Genomic DNA, 21714 nt, shown 5'->3' on the forward strand with positions numbered 1-21714 from the left:
ATCTATATGTGGCTTTCATCAGGCACCATACCAAAAACACTTAAAGACCATCCACTTATAGGATCTACCAATTCTGAAAAGCAACAACTATTGTCAACCATGGCATCAATATTCACAATTCGACAAAACCTTGATTTTCCACAAAGCGTAACTGGTATCTATTTAGGAAATCAATAGCCACTACTTAAAGCGGAGGTCCACCCTAAAGTGGAGCTTCCGCTCATTGGAACCCTCCCCCCCTCCGGCGCCACAATTGGCAACTTTCAGGGGGGAGGGGGTGCAGGTACCTGTACAGTACAGGTATCTGCACCCACTTCCGGCATAGATATCTGCAGAAGGTACGTCCCTTTCGGCAGAATCGACGCCCCTTTCCGAAGGTCCCCCGCTGTCTGCTGGGAAACACACGGATCCCAGAGACAGCGGGGACCATCCTTATTGCGCAGCGCGACTGGCGCATGCGCAGTAGGGAACCGGGAAATGAAGCCGCAAGGTTCCACTTCCTGATTCCCATACCCCAGATGGCGGCGGCAGCAGCCGAGAGACAATCGAGAGATCGGCTTCGGGTGCCGACATCGTGGGCGCGCTGGGTGGGTAAGTGTCATTATTTTAAAAGTCAGCAGCTGCAGTATTTGTAGCTGCTGGCTTTAAAAAAAAACAAAAAACAGCAGACTCCCGCTTTAAAATGTTGGTGGGACACGAAGTAATAATCACCATCTCTGACATTGAAAGGATCTCCCATTGGTTTCTCAAACTAGCCCAGTTCCAATTTGGGTCTGCCTGCAAATACAACATTTTCTGACCTCCCTACAGGTCAAACACTTATATGCCATACAACCAGGGCCGGCTTTAGTGCAGGGAAAACGGGGCACCTGCCCTGGGCCCAATGTTTGTAGGGGGGCCCGCACTGCTACCCACGAATTGGGGCCCTAATGAAGGTTTTGCAGAGTGCACAGAGGACACGGGAGGCTGTATTCCCATGCTAGCCAGCTGAGAGGGGGCGGGGCCGGGAGCTCCACTGATGCTCTGACCCCGCCCCGTGCAGCCTGTATGCTCGGAACAGAGCGGCTTTGGTGAGAGCCAGTGATCGGAGTGGGAGCATCAGTGGAGCTCCCGGCCCCGCCCCTGGACCTCTGTATTCCCCAGCCAGTATAGAGCGGGCGGGGCCGGGAGCTCCACTGATGCTCCCACTCTGATCACTGGCTCTCACTACAGCCGCTCTGTTCCAAGCATACAGGCTGCACGGGGCGGGGTCAGACCGTCAGTGGAGCTCCCGGCCCCGCCCCCTCTCAGCTGGCTAGCGCGGGAATACAGCCTCCCGTGTCCTCTGTGCACTCTGCAAAACCTTCATCGGGGCCCCAATTCACGGGTAACGGGCCCCCTACAAAGCATCAGTGGAGCTCCTGGCTGTTGTAGTGAGATCAGAGAATGGAAGCCCCGCCCACATACCTCTAAATGTATGTAGCGAGTTTGGCTGCCCAGGTATGTCCTTGCCCCCATAAAATGCCTGACTGCTTAAACCCTGAGCTGTGTTATTCAACTGTCAAGCTGTGCGTTGCTGAAAGTTCTCTGACCATCACCTGTAGCATGTCCGCAGTCTCTGTCTCTTGCAGTATGTCCGCAGTCTCTGTCTCTTGCAGTATGTCCGCAGTCTCTGTCTCTTGCAGTATGTCCGCAGTCTCTGTCTCTTGCAGTATGTCCGCAGTCTCTGTCTCTTGCAGTATGTCCGCAGTCTCCGTCTCTTGCAGTATGTCCGCAGTCTCCGTCTCTTGCAGTATGTCCGCAGTCTCCGTCTCCTGCAGTATGTCCGCAGTCTCCGATTGTCTCCTGCAGTATGTCCGCAGTCTCCGATTGTCTCCTGCAGTATGTCCGCAGTCTCCGATTGTCTCCTGCAGTATGTCCGCAGTCTCCGATTGTCTCCTGCAGTATGTCCGCAGTCTCTGAACCTCTCCTGTAGTATGTCTGCACTCTCTGACACTCTCCTGTAGTATGTGTATTAATGTGCCCCTTTACTTGCTCAATTATTTAGGATTGCTCCACTGCTCAGTGAGAGGTAATGATGTGCATTAACCTGTAGCAACCAATCAGCGAACAGTAGTGATCTGCTTTAATCTCTAGCAGCCAATCAGTAAGTGGTAATAATGTGCATTAACCTCTAGCAACCAACCGACAAGCAGAAATTATGTGTTGTAACCTCTAGCAACCAGCCAGCGAGCAGTAAGAATAGGCTGTAACCTCTGGCAAACAATTGCAATCACTGCGTGATCTGCTGCAGTAAACCAATTTTGAGTCTACCTGCTATTTTTTGTATGTCTCAGAATGGGGGGGGGGGGGCCCAAGAAAATGTTTGCCCAGCACCCAATCAAAATTAAAGATGGCCCTGCATACAACCTACATATGGATCTCGTGAGTGTATGATGGTTAAAAACTCAAAAACTTTATGGGAAAAGAAATCTTCCAATAGAGAAAGACAACTGTTCTGGTGGTAACTGTGAAAACAGGATTTCCTCTCAATTTGGAGAGACGGACACTTCCTGTCAAGTCTTTCTACTGGGACATAGACAGTGAAAAAAAAAGTTTTAAAGTTGATGTAAACCCGATTCATGAACTCTGACCCAGGCACATAGATCTCTAGTCCCTTGTCCTGCCCCAATCTCACCCAATTGAGTGACGATAGCAAATTCATTTTTTCTATTTCCATACGAACGTTCCTCCCTGTCAATCAGGAGGCAGGGCATCAGACCTGTTTTCCTTCCGATTGGCCAAAGCGCCAGGTGTTCCTATTGGATGCCTGGCACTTAGGAGGAGACACATGATGGACTGGAGGAGGGATACCTCCGCTGCCGCTCTGGTGGAGACACAGGGGCACTTGGAGAGGATACCACAGCCTGGCGGTAAGTGTCTGACCACCCATGGGGGGGGGTCTGTCAGAGCCTAGAACCGCAAGCTCCAGGGGGGTGCTGCCCTCAGACCCCATAGGCCCGAGCTCTGGGGGGGTGCCGCTGTCAGAGCCACAAGCAGGGATGCTGTCAGAGCCACAAATGGGAGGCTTAGAGTGCTGTGAGAGCCGCGAGTCCTGCGAGTGGGGGGGGGGGGGGTTCAAGGGTGCTGTCTGAGCCGGGGGCCCTGTGCTGAGCTGTATACCCTGAGCGGTATACCCTGATCTGTGAGGCTGAGCTGTATACCCTGAGCTGTATATCCTGATCTGTGATGCTTAGCTGTATACCCTGATCTGTGAGGCTGAGCGGAATACCCCGACCTGTGAGGCTGAGCGGTATACTCCTAACACTATGGGTGGAAGTGGAATACAGGGGGCAGAGTGAGTGGATTCTATAAGGGGTGGGGTTTATGAGAAGTGGGAGGGGTCAAAAGGAAGGGTGGAGTCTGACTCCCCCCATCCTCAAACTTCCCCAGCTGCTACTGTCTGAAAGCATCTTCGTTCCTCTGTCTATGTGGGGGGCGGGGGGGTGCCTTTCCCCCAATCCGCTGTCACACAGTGTATGCCAAGAATCCACTCCTAATGTTGAATGAGGAAGTAAAAATTCTAACACGATGTAGGAATTGTAAAGAATATAGCATGCTGCAGACAGCAGATATGCATGTAAAACTTATATAGGGAGATTTGTTTCACCTCTGGTTATCATCTGAGGCTGTTCACTTCACTGGGTATAGGAAAGGGTTAACATCCACTTTAACCGTTTCCTACTTTATCCAAAACTAAAAAACATTTTGGTGCTACTGAAGCAAAATATGATTAATGGTGCAGATAATAAAGTTATATGGTTTTGGAATAATGATTTTACAATGATTTTAAAATAATTCCTTAGGACATGCCATTTGACATTAACATTAATATTGTCACCACCTTCTCACTGTTCCTGTATTTTGGCCATTTCTTCAGCATCTTCAACCATTTGTCCACACGTTCAATTTCCTGCTGCTTTTGCTGTTTGGAGAAAATCATTGAATGAATGGCATGAATAACAGCTCAACTACATCCACAATCTGTTTTAAGAGACTCCCCAATAGGAACATACAGTATACAATAAGTAAAGACAATGGATGTATATACAGTTGTGCTCATGAGGTTTACATACCCTGAATTTATGATTCCTTGGCCATTTTTCAGAGAATATGAATAACACAAAAACTTTTCTTTTACTCATGGTTAGTGTTTGGCTGAAGCCATTTATTATCAATCAACTGTGTTTAATCTTTTTAAATCATAAATGGCAACAGAAACTACCCAAATGACCCTGATCCAAAGTTAACATACCCCAGTTCTTAATACCGTGTATTGCCCCCTTTAACATCAATGAGAGCTTGAAGTCTTTCGTGGTATTTGTGGATGAAGCTCTTTATCTTCTCAGATGGTAAAGCTGCCCATTCCTCTTGGCAAAAAGCCTCCAGTTCGTGTAAATTCTTTGTCTGTCTTGCATGAACTGCATGTTTTAGCTCTCCCCAAAGTGGCTCAATGATATGGAGTTCAGGAGAGAGAGATGGCCACTCCAGAACCTTCACTTTATTCTGCTGTAGCTAATGAGAGGTCAACTTGGCCTTTTGTTTTGGATCAATGTAATTTTGGAATGTCCAAGTACGTACCATGAGCAGCTTCCTGACTGATGAATACAAATGTTTCTCCAGTATTTTTTGATAACATACTGCATTTATCTTGCCATCAATTGTGACCAAATTTCCTGTGCCTTTGTAGCTCACACATCCCCAAAACATCAGCGATCCACCCCAGTGTTTCACAGTAGGAACGTGTATCTTTTGTCATAGGCCTTGTTGACTCTCCAAATGTAGTGTTTTTGTTGTTGCCAAAAAGCTCAATTTTGGTCTCATCACTCTTTGTGCTGTTTGGCATATTGTAAGCAGGATACTTTGTGGGATTTGCGTGGGTAATTGCTTTCTTCTGGTGTTTCAACCATGCATCCCATCTTTCTTCAAATGCCTCCTTATTGTGCATCTTGAAACCGCCACACCACGTGTTTTCAGAGAGTTCTGTATTTCAACTGAAGTTATTTGTGGGTTTTTCTTTGCATCCCGAACAATTTGTTGTGGCTGAAATTTTAGTTGGTCTACCTGACATGGTTTGGTTTCAACAGAACCCCTCATTTTCCACTTTCTGATTACAGTTTGAACACAGCTGATTGGCATTCTCAATCTCTAAGATATCTTTGTATATCCCTTTCTTGTGTTATACAGTTCAGCTACCTTTTCCAGCAGATCCTTTGACAATTCTTTTTCTTTCCCAATGACTCAGAATCCAGAAACGGATGAAAGATGCAAGGGTCGGTCAGGAGTCCAGAAACTCATTGACCTTTTATACACACACACACCAATTACAAGTAAACAGTGTACAGCTGAGGACGGTTACCTTTAATAGCCATTCAAACCCCATTTGTATCAACTTGTGTGCATGTTATCAGGCCAAAATCACCAGGGTATGTAAACTTTTGATCATGTTGTGATTATGATCTAAAAAGAGTAAACACAGTTGATTGATAATAAATGTGAAACGTCAGTGCAGCACTGGATGACAGATGCAAGGGTCTGTCAGGAGTCCAGACACTCATTGACCTTTTATACACACACACTAATTACAAGCAGATCACAGCTGAGGATGGTTACCTTTAAAGTGGTTGTAAACCCTTACAACACACTTTGACCTAGAGGTAAGCCTAGATTAAGGCTTACCTGTAGGTCCAAGAAATATCTCCTAAACCTACACGGTTTAGGAGATATTTGCCGAAAGACAGGCACCGCTGCTGCGCGCAGGCGCACAGAGCGTGGCGCCGTCAACGGCGAATATGGCACGCGTGGCGGCTCCCATGCGCATGCGTGGGAGTGACGTCATCGCAGCTTCGCCGAATGACAGCGGCGGAGCAGCGAGACCCACCGAGAAGATGGATGCGCAAGACTACAGGGGACAGCGGTGACATCGCTGGCTCCTGTGTCAGGTAAGTGACACATAATGGACTACTATGCGATGCATAGTAGTCCATTATGCTTTACCTTTGCAGGGAATGAAAGAGGAAGTAAACCCATTAGGGTTTACTTCCTCTTTAATAGCCATTCAAACCCCTTTGCTTCAACTTGTGAATAAATAAACACAGTTGATTGATAATAAATGGCTTCAGCCAAACACTAACCATGAGTGATAGAAAAGTTTGTGTGTTATTCATATTCTCTGAAAAATGGCCAAGAAATCATAAATGTTGCCAGGGTATGTAAACTTATGAGCACAACTGTAAAAATCATAAGGGAGCAAGAATTACAGTAATGGAAATTATTTGCATAAAAATAAACAAACAAAATACAATAAAAGCAATATTTTACCTTTTCCTCCACTGCTGTCCGTGAAGGCAGTTCATTTTCACTGACAAAAACAGAGACCAAGAGACATTAATATTAGGCACATAAAGTATTGTTGAACTTGGCATTGAAGCCCTATGACATTGTATTGCTATTTCTAGCACTCTTTTAAAATTCTTTGGTTTTAACGCAGTGCTTCAGAGATACCACAAAGATACAAACAAGTAATGAATGGTTCATGATAATTCTTAAATATACTATTTTATATAGCCCTCTTTTGGTCCTTCAGGCAGGTTTAACGTGCTTGGGCTTTATAAATGGTCAGCTCATCATAAACAAACATATACTGTATTGTGTGTGTGACTTTGTGTCTGGATTCCAATACATCTTAGGCTCCACAAATAGACCCTTGCTGCATTAATTATCTGCTACTCTTCACAGCCACCTTCCTGCTTAGGCAATGAGGATCTCACTCTTACTGCTCTCTGCATTCTGTAGATTTCTTAACTGACCACCAAATTCTTTAAGAAAAAAAAAAATTTGAATTTTTTTAGTAATACTTCCAGTTCTTACAAGTAGGTTAAAACTGGAGAATTGGATTGGCTTGATGGCTGATTCAACCTGCAGGCTTCCTATTGATAGGTTGTCATTTAAAATACCCGATTGCTAATTCAGATCATCAATGCCACCACCAACTTCAAGAAAATACAAAATCTTTACTAGATAATATAGAGAACCTGTCAAATGGGGACTAAAGTCGCCAAGCAACTGTGTTCCCTCCCCACTGTCAGTGCTGTCATACAGTACAAAACAATAGTCCAACACTAGGATAAATTAAATAGTATGTGCAATACAATAGTGTAATGCAAATATAAAAAACTATTATGTGTCACCACAAATTGAAAAAATAAAAATGCACTTACAATAAAGAGGTGACAACCAGGCACTTCTTATCACATACAGTGCCTTGAAAAAGTATTTATATCCCTAGAAATTTTCCTAATCTGGTCATGTTACAACCTAAAACCTAAATGTATTTTATTGGGATTTTATGTGATAGACCAGGAGTCTCCAAATTATGGCCCTCCAGCAGTGGCGTAGCGTGGGGGTGCAGGGAATGCTGTGGCCTTGGGTGCGACATTTAGGGGGGCACCACTGCGCCAGTATGTGTCACTCACTGCTGCTATCTCCTCCTAATTTGAATGCCTGTGTCCCCGGGGCTCAGGCCGCCATGTTAAGTGTCTGGCGCCCTGTGATTGGGCGTATGGGGGTCATGTGCGGCGTAAGGCTGGCATGTCTGTGATCGCTCCTGAAGAACCGCCTCCGCACATGACCCCCGGCCCGCCCTATCACAGTGCGCTGCGCTGGACACTGGAGAGAAGCAAAAATGTGAGTTGTCTTCTCCCCCAGGCTCCTCATATCGTCTATCTCCTCTGATATCATATCCGCAGCGATGCAGGATGAGAGAGACAGAGAGAATAGAGAAAGAAACAGAAAATGGATTGACAGAGAGGGAGAATAGAGAGCCAGAGAATAGAGAGAGAGAACCTAGAGAAGACAGAATAGAGAGACAGAGAGAACCAAGAGAAGAGAGAGAGAACAGAGAGAGAGAGAGAGAGAGAGAGAGAGAGAGAGAGAGAGAGCGCGAGAGAATAGAGACAGAGAAGAGAGAGACCAGAGAGACTGAATAGAGACAGAGACCAGAGAGACAGAGAATAGAGAGACCAGAGAGACAGAGAATAGAGAGAGAGAGAACCAAGAGAATAGAGAGAGAGAGAACCAAGAGACAGACTAGAGAGAGAGAGAGAGAGAGAGAGAGAGAGAACAGAGAGAGAGAGAGAGAGAGAGAGAGAGAGGAGAACAGAGAGAGAGGAGAATAGAGAGAGAGAGAGGAGAATAGAGAGAGAGAGAGGAGAATAGAGAGAGAGAGAGAGAGAAGAATAGAGAGAGAGAGAGAGAGAGAGAGAGAGAGAGGAGGAGGAGGAGGAGGAGGAGGATGAGGAGGAGGATGAGGAGGAGGAGGAGGAGAGAGAGAGAGAGAGAGGAGAATAGAGAGAGAGAGAGAGAGAGAGGAGAAGAGAGAGAGAGAGAGGAGAAGAGAGAGAGAGAGAGAGAGAGAGAGAGAGAGAGAGAGAGAGAGAGAGAGGAGAACACACAGAGAGAGAGAGGGGAGAACAGAGAGAGAACAGAGAGAGAGCAGAGAGAGAACTAACTAATGCTAACATGTATTTGGTCCTGCCAATAAAGCTTATTTGAATTTGAACAGAGAGAGAGACAGAGAACAGAGAGAAAAGAGACAGAACAGAGAGAGAGAGAACAGAGAGAAGAGAGAGATGGAAAATAGAGAGAGAGATGGAAAATAAAGAGAGAGAGATGGAAAATAAAGAGAGAGATGGAAAATAGAGAGAAAACACAGAGAGACAGAGAACACAGAGACAGACCAGGGAGATAGAGAATAGAGAGATAGAACAGAGAGAGAATAGAGACAGAGAACCCGAGAGAAGAGAGAAGAGAGAGAGAGAGAGAGAGAGAGAGAGAGAGAGAGAGAGAGAGCAGAGAAAGAGAGCAGAGAGGGAAAGAGTAGAGAGAGAACAGAGAGAGAACAGAGAGAGAGAGAGAGAGAGAGAGAGAGAGAGAGAGAGAGAGAGAGAGAGAGAGAATAGTATAGTATGGTGGTCAGTTAGTATAATGTAGTATGGTGTGTAGTGGTCAGTCAGTGGTATGGTGGACAGCGTAGTGTAGTATGGTGTGTAGTATGGTGGACAGTGTAGTGTAGTATAGTGGTCAGTGTAGTGAAGTATAATCAGTGTAGTATGGTGGTCAGTGTAGTGTAGTATAGTGGTAGTATACAGTATAGTGAACAGTATAGTATAGTGGACAGTATAGTGGTCAGTGTAGTGGATAGTATAGGGGTCAGTGTAGTGGACAGTATAGTATAGTGGACAGTATAGTGGTCAGTGTAGTGTACGGTATAGTTCTCAGTATAGTGGTTAGTATAGTTCTCAGTGTAGGGGTCAGTATAGTGGTCAGTGTAGTGAACAGTATAGTATAGTGCTCAGTGTAGTGGACAGTATAGTATAGTGCTCAGTGTAGTGTGTAATGGTCAGAAGGGAATCTGGTTGGTCAGTAGTAGTACTATTGTATTGTTGGAAGGGACTTGGAGTGCTAAAAATCCGCAGGTTAGGGGGGTGCAAATTAATTGCATTGTCCCGGGTGCTGACAACCCACGCTACGCCACTGCCCTCCAGTTGTTCAGGAACTACAATTCCCATCAGGCCAAGTCATGTCTGTGAATGTCAGAGGTTTACAATGTCTCATGGGATGTTTGGAAATCCCTGTAATAGACCAACACAAAGTGGCACAAAATTGTGAAGTGGAAGGAAAATGATAAACATTTTTCAAAACTTTTTATAAATAAATATCTGAAAAGTGTGGCGTGCATTTGTATTCAACCCCCTTTACTCTGATACCCCTAACTAATATCTAATGGAACCAATTGCCTTCAGAAGTCACCCAATTAGTAAATCGAGTCCACTTGTGTGTAATTTAATCTCAATATACATACAGCTGTTCTGTGAAGCCCTTTAGATGTTTGTTAGAGAACCTTAGTGAACAAACAGCATCATGGAGGCCAAGGAACACACCAGACAGGTCAGGGATAAAGTTGTGGAGAAGTTTAAAGGAGGGTTAGGTTATAAAAATATCCCAAGCTTTGAACATCTCATGGAGCACTGTTCAATCCATCATCCAAAAATGGAAAGAGTGTGGCACACCTGAAAACCTACCAAGATATGGCCATACACCTAAACTGACAGGCCAGGCAAGGAGAGCATTAATCAAAGAAGCAGCCAAGAAGCCCCCGCTAGTGGCCAAAAAAGGGGTTAAATCCGTCCACAAAAGGCCACCAGAGCAGCGTTTTGCTGGCGGTATCGCAACGCTGTCCCATTGCTTTTAATGGGGAGCAGCAGTGGAGGAGCGGTGAGTTCACTGCTCCAAAGAAGCTGCTGGTAGGACTTTTTATGACGCCCTGCCAAGCATCACTCCAGTGTGAAAGCCCATGGGCTTTCACACTGGAATGAAGGGAGCCGCATTCACACTGGGGCTTTCACACTGGCTGAAAAATGCCGGCAGTGTGAAAGAGGTCTAAACATTTGATGTGTTTTCTATTTTCTATTGTGAAAAAAATATGGGTTTATGCAATTTGCAGATCATTGCATTATGTTTTTTATGCAGATTTTACACAGTGTCCCAACTTTATTGGAATTGGGGTTGTATTTAAATATCAGCAAGTTTGAGATCAGATAATTTACTGTATATGTGACAATGATGGGAGTCAGCATAGCTTCTGCTCATTTACTAAGCACTGGAGCAACTTCTCTTCCAGAGTGCAACTGCACTTTGCAAAGTGCACAGTCTATTTGCCTTTAATAAATCAAGCCCTATGTCTCCTATTACCATTACATGTGACTCTACTGATACTGATACTAGCCTATATGGCTTTTGCACGAGTTACAATGTAGAGAGTACATCTCCTGAGTCCTGACCAGGATTGAGAAAAGGAAGCATTGGGGATCCCTCTAGACTAGAGGACAGTATATTCTGCTTTCCACAACTGGATGTCTAGAATCACATGTAATTTGAAAATATGCTGGGCTTAGCTAAAGCTATGCAGGAACTGACTTCTTCTAATTATAGGAGCACAATGCAGCATATAAATTCTTATGTATGGCTCGTATCAGTGATGAACTTGGGCTTTAATAGCTAAAAGAAATAAAGGCTTCTCTCAAAGTAATAAATGGAAGCACAAGTCAGTGCTTAACCGCTTGCCGACCAGGTGCCGTCATTATACTCCAGCAGGTCGGCACGTCCCCACGAACTGTCGTAGCTGTACGTTGGCCCTTTAAGCGGTGATATCAGGTGCGCCCCTGCTGCACTACCAGGTTGCTGATGCGCGTGGCCGGCAGTCTCGATGACCACCAGCCACGCGCGATCGCGGGCACGAGAGCCAGAACAGGGATGCGTGTGTGTGTGTATAAACATACAAATCCCTGTTCTGTGAGGAGAGGAGAGACAGGTTATGTTCCTACTAGCTAGGAACAACAATCTGTCGTAGCCTCTAGTCAGTCCCATCCCCCTACAGTGTTAGAACACACATGAGGGAACACAGTTAACCCCTTGATCGCCCCCTAGTGTTAACCCCTTCCCTGCCAGTGCCATTTACACAGTAATCCGTGCATTTTTATAGCACTGATCGCAATATAAATGTCAATGGTCCCAAAAATGTGTCAAAAGTGTTCGATCTGTCCGCCATAATGTTGCAGTCCCAATAAATTTTTTTTTTTTAAATGCTGATCACTTGAAAGTAAAAAAAATTAATTAAAAAAAATGCCATAAATTTTTCCCCTATTTTGTAGACACTAACCTTTGCGCAAACCAATCAATATACGCTTATTGCGATTTTTATTACCAAAAATATGTAGAAGAATACATATTGGCCTAAACTAAGGAAAAAATTTGCTTTTTTTTTATATAAATTGGGGATATTTATTATAGCAAAAAGTATAAAATATTGCGTTTTCAAAATTGTCGCTCTTTTTTTGTTTATAGTGCAAAAAATAAACAGCGTAGAGATGATCAAATACCACCAAAAGAAAGCTCTATTTGTGGGGGGAAAAAAAAAGGGTGGCAATTTTGTTTGGGTACAGTGTCGCATGACCGCACAATTAGTTAAAACAACGCAGTATCGTATTGCAAAAAAAATGGCCTGTTCATTGAGCAGCCAAATCTTCTGGGGCTGAAGTGGTTAAATTTTTCTAGGTTTTTATTTTACTGTATTCGACTCCATTGGGTAGACTTTCCCTCACTATCTATACTTGTGACACCAGGACAAGAAATCACGTAAGCAACTGTCAACAGGACAGGAAGGCATAGACAGCAACAAACAATGCCAGAAAATTTAACTCTTCCTTATGCAAGTAAAAATGTGCTTTTGATTGTGTCCCCCACTGGAGAGCCCCCCCCCCCCAAATTCCAGTCCTTACAGGACATAAGGGGAAGTAACCCCAATAGTTACACAAACAACAAAACTAACCAGACAAAGCATCTAACACTTTCCCTCTCTAGTCAAAGCTAGGTAAATTGTTTTAGCTGGATTTGGGATTAACCTAGATTACAAATAAAGGCTTTGATGCCCTAATGTTTTTAGAGCTGGTCTTTTTGTTTTGGGAATTTTAATTAATTGTGCATAGCTATTCTGTGCATGAATATAATCACTCAACATTCAAGAAAATTAAAGGTTATCTAGTCTGCTTCTTCTTTAACAAAATGCTTACTGAACTTACTGTAAGAATCCAAATCTGTCAGTGACTTTATATAGAGCAAAGTCTGCATCCTCCCAAGGGTCAATCTGAGTCCCTGGCTGCCTTCCCTAAAGGGAAAAAGTGGAAAAAGTTGAAATAAGCACAAGATTGGTGTTTTAGAACTTGCAAGTACAAAGTATTATGCTATAGGACTTAGAAGCTTTATGAACCACACGCTCAAGAATGCAAACCTTATCAGTGGTTCATTTGAGAATGCAATGCTTTTTCAATTGCACTTTCAAGAATGAAAAGCCTTATCAGATGCACATTCAACATACATAGTGCAGAATGTAAGCCATGAATAGGTTTGGCTGGATTACAGCTCTGCACCAGCTGACATTTCTCAAATTTTGGGCAGTGTCAAAATCAGAAAAGCATACTATTTTGAGTGGATAAAATTATTTTGTAATGCAATTATAATAGTCGACATTTTCCTAACATGTATTTGAATACCATGAAGAAAGCAGGCCAGACCACTTCACTTTGCCTACTGTAGACTCTTTTAATGAGATTTTAAAGTTGAACTGAACTGAGAAGTTAAGACTGCCATATTAATTGCACCTAAACAGTACCCATAAAGAGATATGCAGTGCAAAGCTCAATGTCAACGCTGCAAATGATTCCTAGTCTCAGGATATTTGGAGTGAGATTTGATAATCACTATGGAGTTGCTCACTGTTCACTGTTCTGGATGTTATGACATGAAGAAGAGAATTCCTGCATCTACCAAGATGGCCATCTCCATACAGAGACATTGTGCAAAACAAAGCATGGTAAGTCAGTAATGGGTAAAAATCATCTGCAGGGAGACAACAGGCAATTCTGGGCACCGACTTCTAGAGTTCAGTTCCTCTTAAAGTATCTCCATGCTAACAGAGTTATGTATATTTTGTTCCTGAAACTTGGTTTCTTCCAATTAAAAGTTGCTAAATTACTCTGCATGAAGTCTAGAATATCACAAAAAACTGGTATTCCAATAATATAATAGGAATCTTGTCATAAGAGAAGCACAGAGGCTCCAGCTGCTGACTATGCATGTTAGTTGCCTTGGTTCTACAGAAATCTGGAACAAATATGAACATAAGGGTCTCTGACTTTAGTTTCATAATTATTCAAGGTCAGCAACTCAAAGTATGGAGGCCAGTAGGTCAGCACAACATCCAAGCGGATTTTTTAGGAGGAGGTCATTAATGCAAGCCAACATGGTTTTCTCATTCCAGGTTTCTTTAAGGAGCATCCTCACATGATTGCCCAAGGGCTCTTAATTGGCACCTTGCCTTCAATTACTTTTGGATCATCGCCTACCCACATTTTCAGTAATCAACCAAATGATCAGACACAAAGTAACTGTATCTTGCAGTTTAAGGAAAAGGTGAAAAGTTAGAAGCAATAATACAAAACATGTTCAGGATGGCAATGAACATGGACACACTGCAGAATAATACAAAATAGATTAATAATCTGCATAAACATATATGTTTCACATCAATGTCTCTGTGGCTCAATCAGGGTGACATGTGGCTGCATAACAATCTCTAAAAACAGACAGGGACATCAAAGGTAGATCTGGTGACACAGGTGAAGAACAGGAGAGACACTCTACTCAAACTGCAGTATCATGGTAGAAATCAGGGAGGTGTTCCCCCAGTAGCTGAGTTTTCAAGAAAAGCTGTGCTATTAGGCTGCTTGTTCTGATAGTGAAGGGCATCTCACCTGGCTGCAGATCACTTGCCCAGCTACCTCCACCTTATCATCACGTCTGATTAACTGTTGTGGGAAGGGGGAGAGAGAAACAGATCTTCCCTGAGAATATCCAGGTAGTTGTGGGAAATAGAGTTAAAGGGGCCTGCGTCTGCATCTGAGCTTAATGAGTTGATGGGCATTCCGTTAAGTAACACGACATTATACAATATATTGAGATCTTAAAATTCTCACAAAACAAAGATATATTAGAATGTCACCTTTTGTTTTGTCATCTGTTTTAATTGGATACTGCTCCTTCAAACCCCCTCTGGCTTCTCAAACAACGTGATGTCAAAAACCAGAGTTAGACTTACTTAGTCGCCCAGGACAGCACTAGAGAAATAAGGCTCCCCTTCCGGAGGCAGGAAATACATCATCAGACCTTTAAAGGGCGGCTCCTGTCCCTTTTCCCTCAGTCTTTAACTGAGAACTTCCCCGTAACGGCTTCTGAAACAACACAAACACTCGTCCAACATTATAACAGCATATTGGGAGGGAATCCCTGCTGTCCTGGACGACTCCCAGAAACAGAGTTACTGGTAAGTCTAACTGGTTTTCGCTAGTCGTCTGTCCAGGACAGCACTAGAGAGGATCAACGAGAACTTACCAGATTGGGGGGGGGGGGGGGGGACTACCGCTTGAAGAACTTTTCTCCCAAACGCTTGGTCTTGTGCTGAGATAAGGTCCCATCTATAATGCTTCATGAAAGTTGAGTAGCATGACCATGTTGCTGCTCGAGAGGTTTGTTCTGGTGTTGGTCCAGCTCGATCTGCTGCTCCTGAGCAGATGGTGCCTGTGTGTAGTGAGCCATGAGGGGAAAAAGGACATTCCATTTTCAGAAATTTGTAAGCTTCCAACTGCTCACGATGTTGGCCTGCAGGCACCTGAAGTGGGCCCTTGCTCAAGGAACCGCAGGAATGATTGCCACTAACAGACCCAGTCCCGACATGGCTGAGCGGAGGGAAATTGCCCGATTGTTTTGCAGAAAGATTGCAGTCTCCTTCACCTTTTCTGCTTTCTCCTCTGTGAGGAAGATTTTTTTGTGTTACCGAGTCTACCAGGAAACCCAGATACTGTATGGCCTGTGTCGGTATCAGGGGCGATTTTTCTTCATTTATTAACCACCCTAGTCTTTTTAGACAGGACATGGCTACCCTCAGGTCTCCCCGAAGTTGGAGTTTTGAGGGGGCGAAGAATAAATGGTCGTCCAAGTACGGTATAACCGCTATTCCTTTCAACCACAGGGGAGCCAATGCTTCCGCCAGGACTTTTGTAAATATCCTGGGGAAGGATGATAGGCCAAAAGGCAGGGCCCTGAACTGGAAGTGTCGGGTCTGCCTTCACCACTGAATCGCTATTCTCAAATATTTTTGAGAGTCCTCGTGAATGGGGACGTGCAGGTAGACATCCCTCAGATCGAGGGAGGCCATGAAACAATCTGGTGGAAGGATTGACCTTACTGTAAAAATTGTTTCCATCTGGAATTTTTTGTATGTTACCCATTCGTTTAGTAACCTTAAATTCAAAATTAACCGGAATTTGCCAGATGGTTTTCTCACTACAAACACATGCGAGTAGAAACAATGGTTTACTTCCTGTGTTGGCACTGGAACTAGAACCCTCTGGTCTACGCCAATTTGCGACAGCAAGGCCGTCGCCTTCTGAGGATCTTCAGGAGGTTTGGTCACACACATCCTCGTAGGCGGAGTGTGCTTGAATTATATTTGATACCCCTCCCTGATTATCCTCAGGATAAAAGCATTTGGGGTAATTCTTTCCCATTGTGGGAGGAACTGCCCCAGTCTTCCCCCCCACGGGAACCAAGTCACTGGGACTTAGTGGTTTTCTTAGAATTGCCTTTCCGTTTTCCCCCCCGTCCACTGTTTCTTAGGAGCTGACCCCTTAGTGGTCTGTCCTTGCGACTGTCCCTGTCTTTGGGGACGGAAAAAGCTTTTTCCTGGTGCCTTCTTAGTTTTAACAGGGAAGGCCTTCTTATCCGCAGTGCAATCCAGAACCTTTTCTAGATCCTGCCCAAACAGGTCTCCTTCAAAGGGGATACCACATAACCTCACCTTTGAAGCTGGGTCCCCTGACCAGGATTATAGCCATAGTGCCCTGCGAGATGAATTCACAAGAGGAGCGGTCCTTGCTGAAAGCTTGACCAACTCTGCAGAAGCATCTGCCATATAACCTGCTGCTTTGTGCAGCACAGGAAGGGAATCCAACATTTCCTTCCTAGAGGTCCCGCTTTCTAAATGCCCTTGCAATTGTTCCAGCCAGACCTCCAGATTGTGAACCACTATTGTTGTGGCCATAGCAGGCTTTAAATTGGTCATGGCGACTTCCCATGACCTTTTTAACAGCACCTCCATCCTTTTGTCCATGGGTTCCTTGAGGGCACCCTTGTCCTCAAACGCGAGGTCCGTTGATTTTGCGCACTGGGAGAAAGCTGCGTCTACCTTAGGTACTTTGTTCCAGACGCAGGTGGGATCTTCACTGAAGGGAAATCTCCTCTTCATACTTTTAGGAAAAAATATTTTTTTCTCTGGTTCCACCCACTCTTTTTTAATAGAGTCCACCAGTGCGCTGTGAACCGGGAAAACCCCGGCTGAATATTCTTTTAGGGTTTGATACATCCGGTCATGTAAGGACAGAGAGACCTGCTCTTCCTCAATTTCGAGCATCTCATAAATAACCCTCAATAAGGCATCAACCTCCTCTAGCAAGAGCCTGTATCTGGGAGAGCTTGTCCCTATAATCTGAATATCTCTGTATGATGCTGTCTCACTTAGGCCATCCAGAGAATCTAATTCCTCTTCCCCTGATTCATCACCCTCCTCTGAGGTAGAAGCAGGGGGGACACCGGCTGGTTTTGGGGTCTCAAGGTTCGCTAGCATTGTCTTGATGGACTGCATTTCTTTCTGTACTCCAGAAATAGTTCCTTACAGGCCCCCGTAGCCTCCTTGTAGACCAATTTATCTATACAGGGTTTACAGAGGGGTTTAACCCATCCTTCTTTAAATTTGTTCATACACGATGGACATTTCTTCTTCCCCCCTGACCTCTCTGGTTCTTTGGGCAGAGGCTAAGACAAGAGAAGGAGAGAAGAAAAATGAAGGGAGACATAGACAAGCTAATATCAGTGTAACCTTAGCAAAATAGGATGCCTTCACCAAACACCTATGTGCACCCCACCAGCCACTAACAGGATTCGCAAGACACGCTAGTCCGGATCCTGTTAAAAAAAAAAAAAAAAAAAAAGGGGGGAAGGGGACATAAAAATGGACAATTTCTAAATGCCTCTGCATCGATTAGTCCATCATTCCCCAGCCCCGTAGGTACAAGACACCCCTGTGTTTGCCTACCTGAGCTGGTTTGGCTCCACTGCCACAATACGCTGCATCTATCCGTTTGGAAGTTGCCTGACTGCCTGGAGGTTTTCCTGAGGTGTACCACGTGTTTTGTGGCTGGAGTTTTAAAAAAAAGCCGCCCTGGTTCCGTCATCCATGCTCGATGTGTGACCGGGACCGGAAGTGGTTCGCCGGGAGTCCCCGCCCTTCTCCTGCGTTCCACAGGCTGGAACTCACTACCTGTGCCCACCCCCCACCTGACCCACGCCAAATCTGAATCCGATCGTCAAGCGGGGAACACCAGCCCTCCCCAGGCTACCAAGGAAGACTATGCCGGTTCGCAACTGCTCTCAGCCTGACCAGGGGACCACAGATGTCTGCCAACCTGACCACAGGTACGTAGACCTCCTTCCCCTTCTGTCATGGGCTCTCCCAGTTTCAGGGGAAGGAGAACTCCAATCCAGCCTCCTCCTCCGGTGGAGGAAACACAAAGACTGAAGAAAAAGGAGAAGGGACTGATGCCGCCCTTTAAAAGTCTGATGATTTGTTTCCTGCCTCCGGAGGTGGAGCCTTATCTCTCTAGTGCTGTCCTGGACATGTGCCTTATGCCCTTCCCTTTTTTCTGCTTCTTCACCATAAATTTAAAATATACATGGCAAATGGTGCTGAGCTCTCTGCATGATGTAGCACCCTGATGTTTAGGCAGAGATGCTATTAAATGTATTTGCCAAGTGATAGTTGCCTTGGCCAATTGATAGGAGGTCAAATGATTTCTCCTCAATTCTGGAATTGCTGCACTACTCTCTTCTGTCACTAGATGGCCAGTTATCTGGTGACAATAGATAAGTCAAGGGCATTGCAAGAACAGATTAGGAATGAATGGGGTATCTAGTCAATGGACAGGGATTTTCTTGGGTCCCTTGGCCTGCTGGGAGAGCCTATTTATTTGGAAGGAAGTGATCGGGGTTCCGTGCCACCTGTGCAGCTGTCTGGGTGGACGTGTGTCATATTGCCTAACCTGTCACTACAAAGGGACCATTCACCTTGCTACTGAAGACCACAGTGAGTAAGCTGAGGCCAGTACCAGAGCAGACTTCTCGCAGAAGTGGGAAAACATCAGCAAGTGCCAAGTCAGGGACCCAGCCGGACAGCAGAGGTGACGCTTGTGGAGTGCCAAGCCAGGGACCTAAAGTGTCAGCAGGGGTGATGCTTGATGAGTATCTGAGAGTACCAAGGCAGGGACTCAGCAGTGAATTGGGGGTGACACTTGAGGAAGACACCGAGTGCTACAACAAAAGAGCTCAGGGCATCCAGTGGCTAGTGGATTTGAAGTCTAGTGAGAGACACTGGGAGCTGGTTGCGTGAAGACCCACAGTGAGTGAATGTGGGATAAAGAGAACTGTTCGTGTTGCAGAAAGTTGAATACATTTACCGTTATTAACAGCTACAAGATTGTTGCCATAGGAGACAGTGGTCCTACTTATACAGAAGTGGTTTCCGGCTGGAGACCTTCACCTGTATAGCCGTCTACCTATTGAAGTCTCGGGGACTGCCAATTAACACTGCATCTACCTAAGGGTTTCCTGGCCCTAATCCTCTCTCCCACAGTTCTGTTTAAGAGACAATATATCTCTGCATTCAATAAGTGTCTGGCACCCACCTGTTCATCTTGCATTACACCCACCATGCCTTGTAACCCACTCTACACTGAAGGATGTCAGCAGTCCTTAACTCTGGAGGTCACCATTGGGCTTCAGGGGCCCCGGGACTTTGCTACAATAGGAATCTATTTTATCCACAAACCAGCTTGAAAAAGCAACACACTACATAAAGTGAATATATTTAGAAAGATCAACTTAAAGTGTTTGTAAAGTCAATTTTTTTTTCCTTTAAAATTACAAACGTTATACTTGCCTGCTCTGCACAATGGAATTGCAGCGCCTTTACATCGCCAGCCCTCCTAACCCCAACTCTTCTTGGTGTGTCACCATAGGAAGTGACTTCCTATTGTGGCACTACTGCGGGCTCGATCCTGAGCGGTGTTGTCTCAGTCCCGCTCCCAGGGACTGCATTAAGGTAAAAAATATGTATAGACGTTACAAATGCTTTAAAGTGTATGCCAGGGCAAAAAATGAAATAAAAAATACTCTATGTCTCTGCAATACATACTAACTCAGCTTCTAAGTCCTTCTAAGTTGAGAACACACATTGTTTGGACTAAGGGTAGTTAGCTTGGCCCAGTTTTCGCTTGTCAATCTATTCAGACCCACCTATACGAAGGGGTTAAAGATGGGCTTGTCCTCTTTAATTTGAAATCCCTTTCCCCTCTTTTTGCAATGCTTGCATCACTAGCATCGCCACTTACTGGCAGACTGGATTTATAATACAGTATCTCACAAAAGTGAGTACACCCCCCACATTTTTGTAAATATTTTATTATATCTTTTCATGTGACAACAAGAAATTACACTTTAATATAATATAAAGTAGTGAGTGTACAGCTTGTATAACAGTGTAAATTAGCTGCACCCTCAAAATAACTCAACATACTCCCATTAATGTCCAAACCGCTAGAAACAAAAGTTAGTACACCCCTAAGTGAAAATGTCCAAATTGGGCCCAATTAGCCATTTTGCCTACCCGGTGTCATGTGACTCGTTAGTGTTACAAGGTCTCGAGTGTAAATGGGGAGGAGGTGTGGTAAATTTGGTGTTATAGTTCTCACTCTCTCATACTGGTCACTAGAATTTCAACACGGCACCTCATGGCAAAGAACTCTCAGAGAATCTGAAAAAAATAAAAATAAAAGAAAAGAAAAGAATTGTTGCTCCAAATAAAGATGGCCTAGGCAATAAGAAGATCTTGAAACTGAGCTGCAGCAGTGTGGGCAAGACCATACTGCGGTTTAACAGGACAAGTTCCACTCAGAACAGGTTGTTCTTGGGAAATAGACATATGAGTGCTGCCAGCATTGCTGCAGAGGTTGAAGGGGGTGGGGGGTCAGTCTGTCAGTGCTCAGACCATACGCCGCACACTGCATCAAATTGGTCTGCACGGCTGTCATCCCAGAAGGAAGCCTCTTCTAAAGATGATGCACAAGAAAGCCCGCAAACAGTTTGCTGAAGACAAGCAGACTAAGGACATGGATTACTGGAACCATGTCCTGTGGTCTGATGAGACCAAGATAAACTTATTCGGTTCAGATGGTGTCAAGAGTATGTGGAGGCAACCAGGTGAGGAGTACAAAGACAAGTGTGTCTTGCCTACAGTCAAGCATGGTGGTGGGAGTGTCATGGTCTGGAGCTGCATGACTGCTTCCTGGTACTGGGGAGCTACAGTTCATTGAGGGAACCATAAATGTCAACATGTACTGTGACATACTGAAGCAGAGCATGATCCCTTCCCTTCAGAGACTGGGCCGCAGAGCAGTATTCCAACATGATAATGACCCCCAAACACACCTCCAAGATGACCACTGCCTTGCCAAAGAAGCTGAGGCTAAAGGTAATGGACTGGCCAAGCATGTCTCCAGATCTAAACCTTATTGAGCCTCTGTTGGGCATCCTCAAACAGGAGGTGGAGGAGCGCAAAGTCTCCAACATCCACCAGCTCCATGATGTCATCATGGAAGAGTGGAAGAGGACTCCAGTGGAAACCTGTGAAGCTCTGGTGAACTCCATGCCAAAGAGGGTTAAGGCAGTGCTGGAAAATAACGGTGGCTACACAAAATATTGACACTTTGGCCCTAATTTGGACTTTTACACTTAGGGGTGTACTCACTTTTTGTCACGGTCTGGAGTCAGGCTCAGAGGCCACTAGCAGAGCAGGTATTCACACAGGTCACCCTGGCTGATGACACGGGTTCATCTGAGGTGCGGGGTCTAAGCACTAACCGGTATTCACCAGAGCTCCTGATGGTGGAGACGGGCTTTACTGCATGTTAGTGC

At 44.9% G+C, this 21714-nt stretch overlaps 1 protein-coding gene across 2 annotated transcripts in view; it reads right to left on the reverse strand.

The window, feature by feature from the left end:
* Window positions 1-21714, reverse strand: part of LOC143933042 (uncharacterized) — a 218499-nt gene that overhangs the window by 75203 nt on the left and 121582 nt on the right. For both annotated transcript variants that reach the window (XM_077455984.1, XM_077455995.1), the window contains exons 4-6: window positions 12657-12742; window positions 6340-6379; window positions 3863-3943 (exon numbers count right to left, since the gene is read on the reverse strand). In XM_077455984.1, the coding sequence (XP_077312110.1) occupies window positions 3863-3943; window positions 6340-6379; window positions 12657-12742 (207 nt within the window). The remainder of the gene's footprint in view (window positions 1-3862; window positions 3944-6339; window positions 6380-12656; window positions 12743-21714) is intronic.

Source organism: Lithobates pipiens, unplaced genomic scaffold (assembly GCF_037356315.1).
Source record: "Lithobates pipiens isolate NorthernLeopardFrog02 unplaced genomic scaffold, aLitPip1_a1.2 Scaffold_10, whole genome shotgun sequence".
Taxonomy (NCBI): Eukaryota; Metazoa; Chordata; class Amphibia; order Anura; family Ranidae; genus Lithobates; species Lithobates pipiens.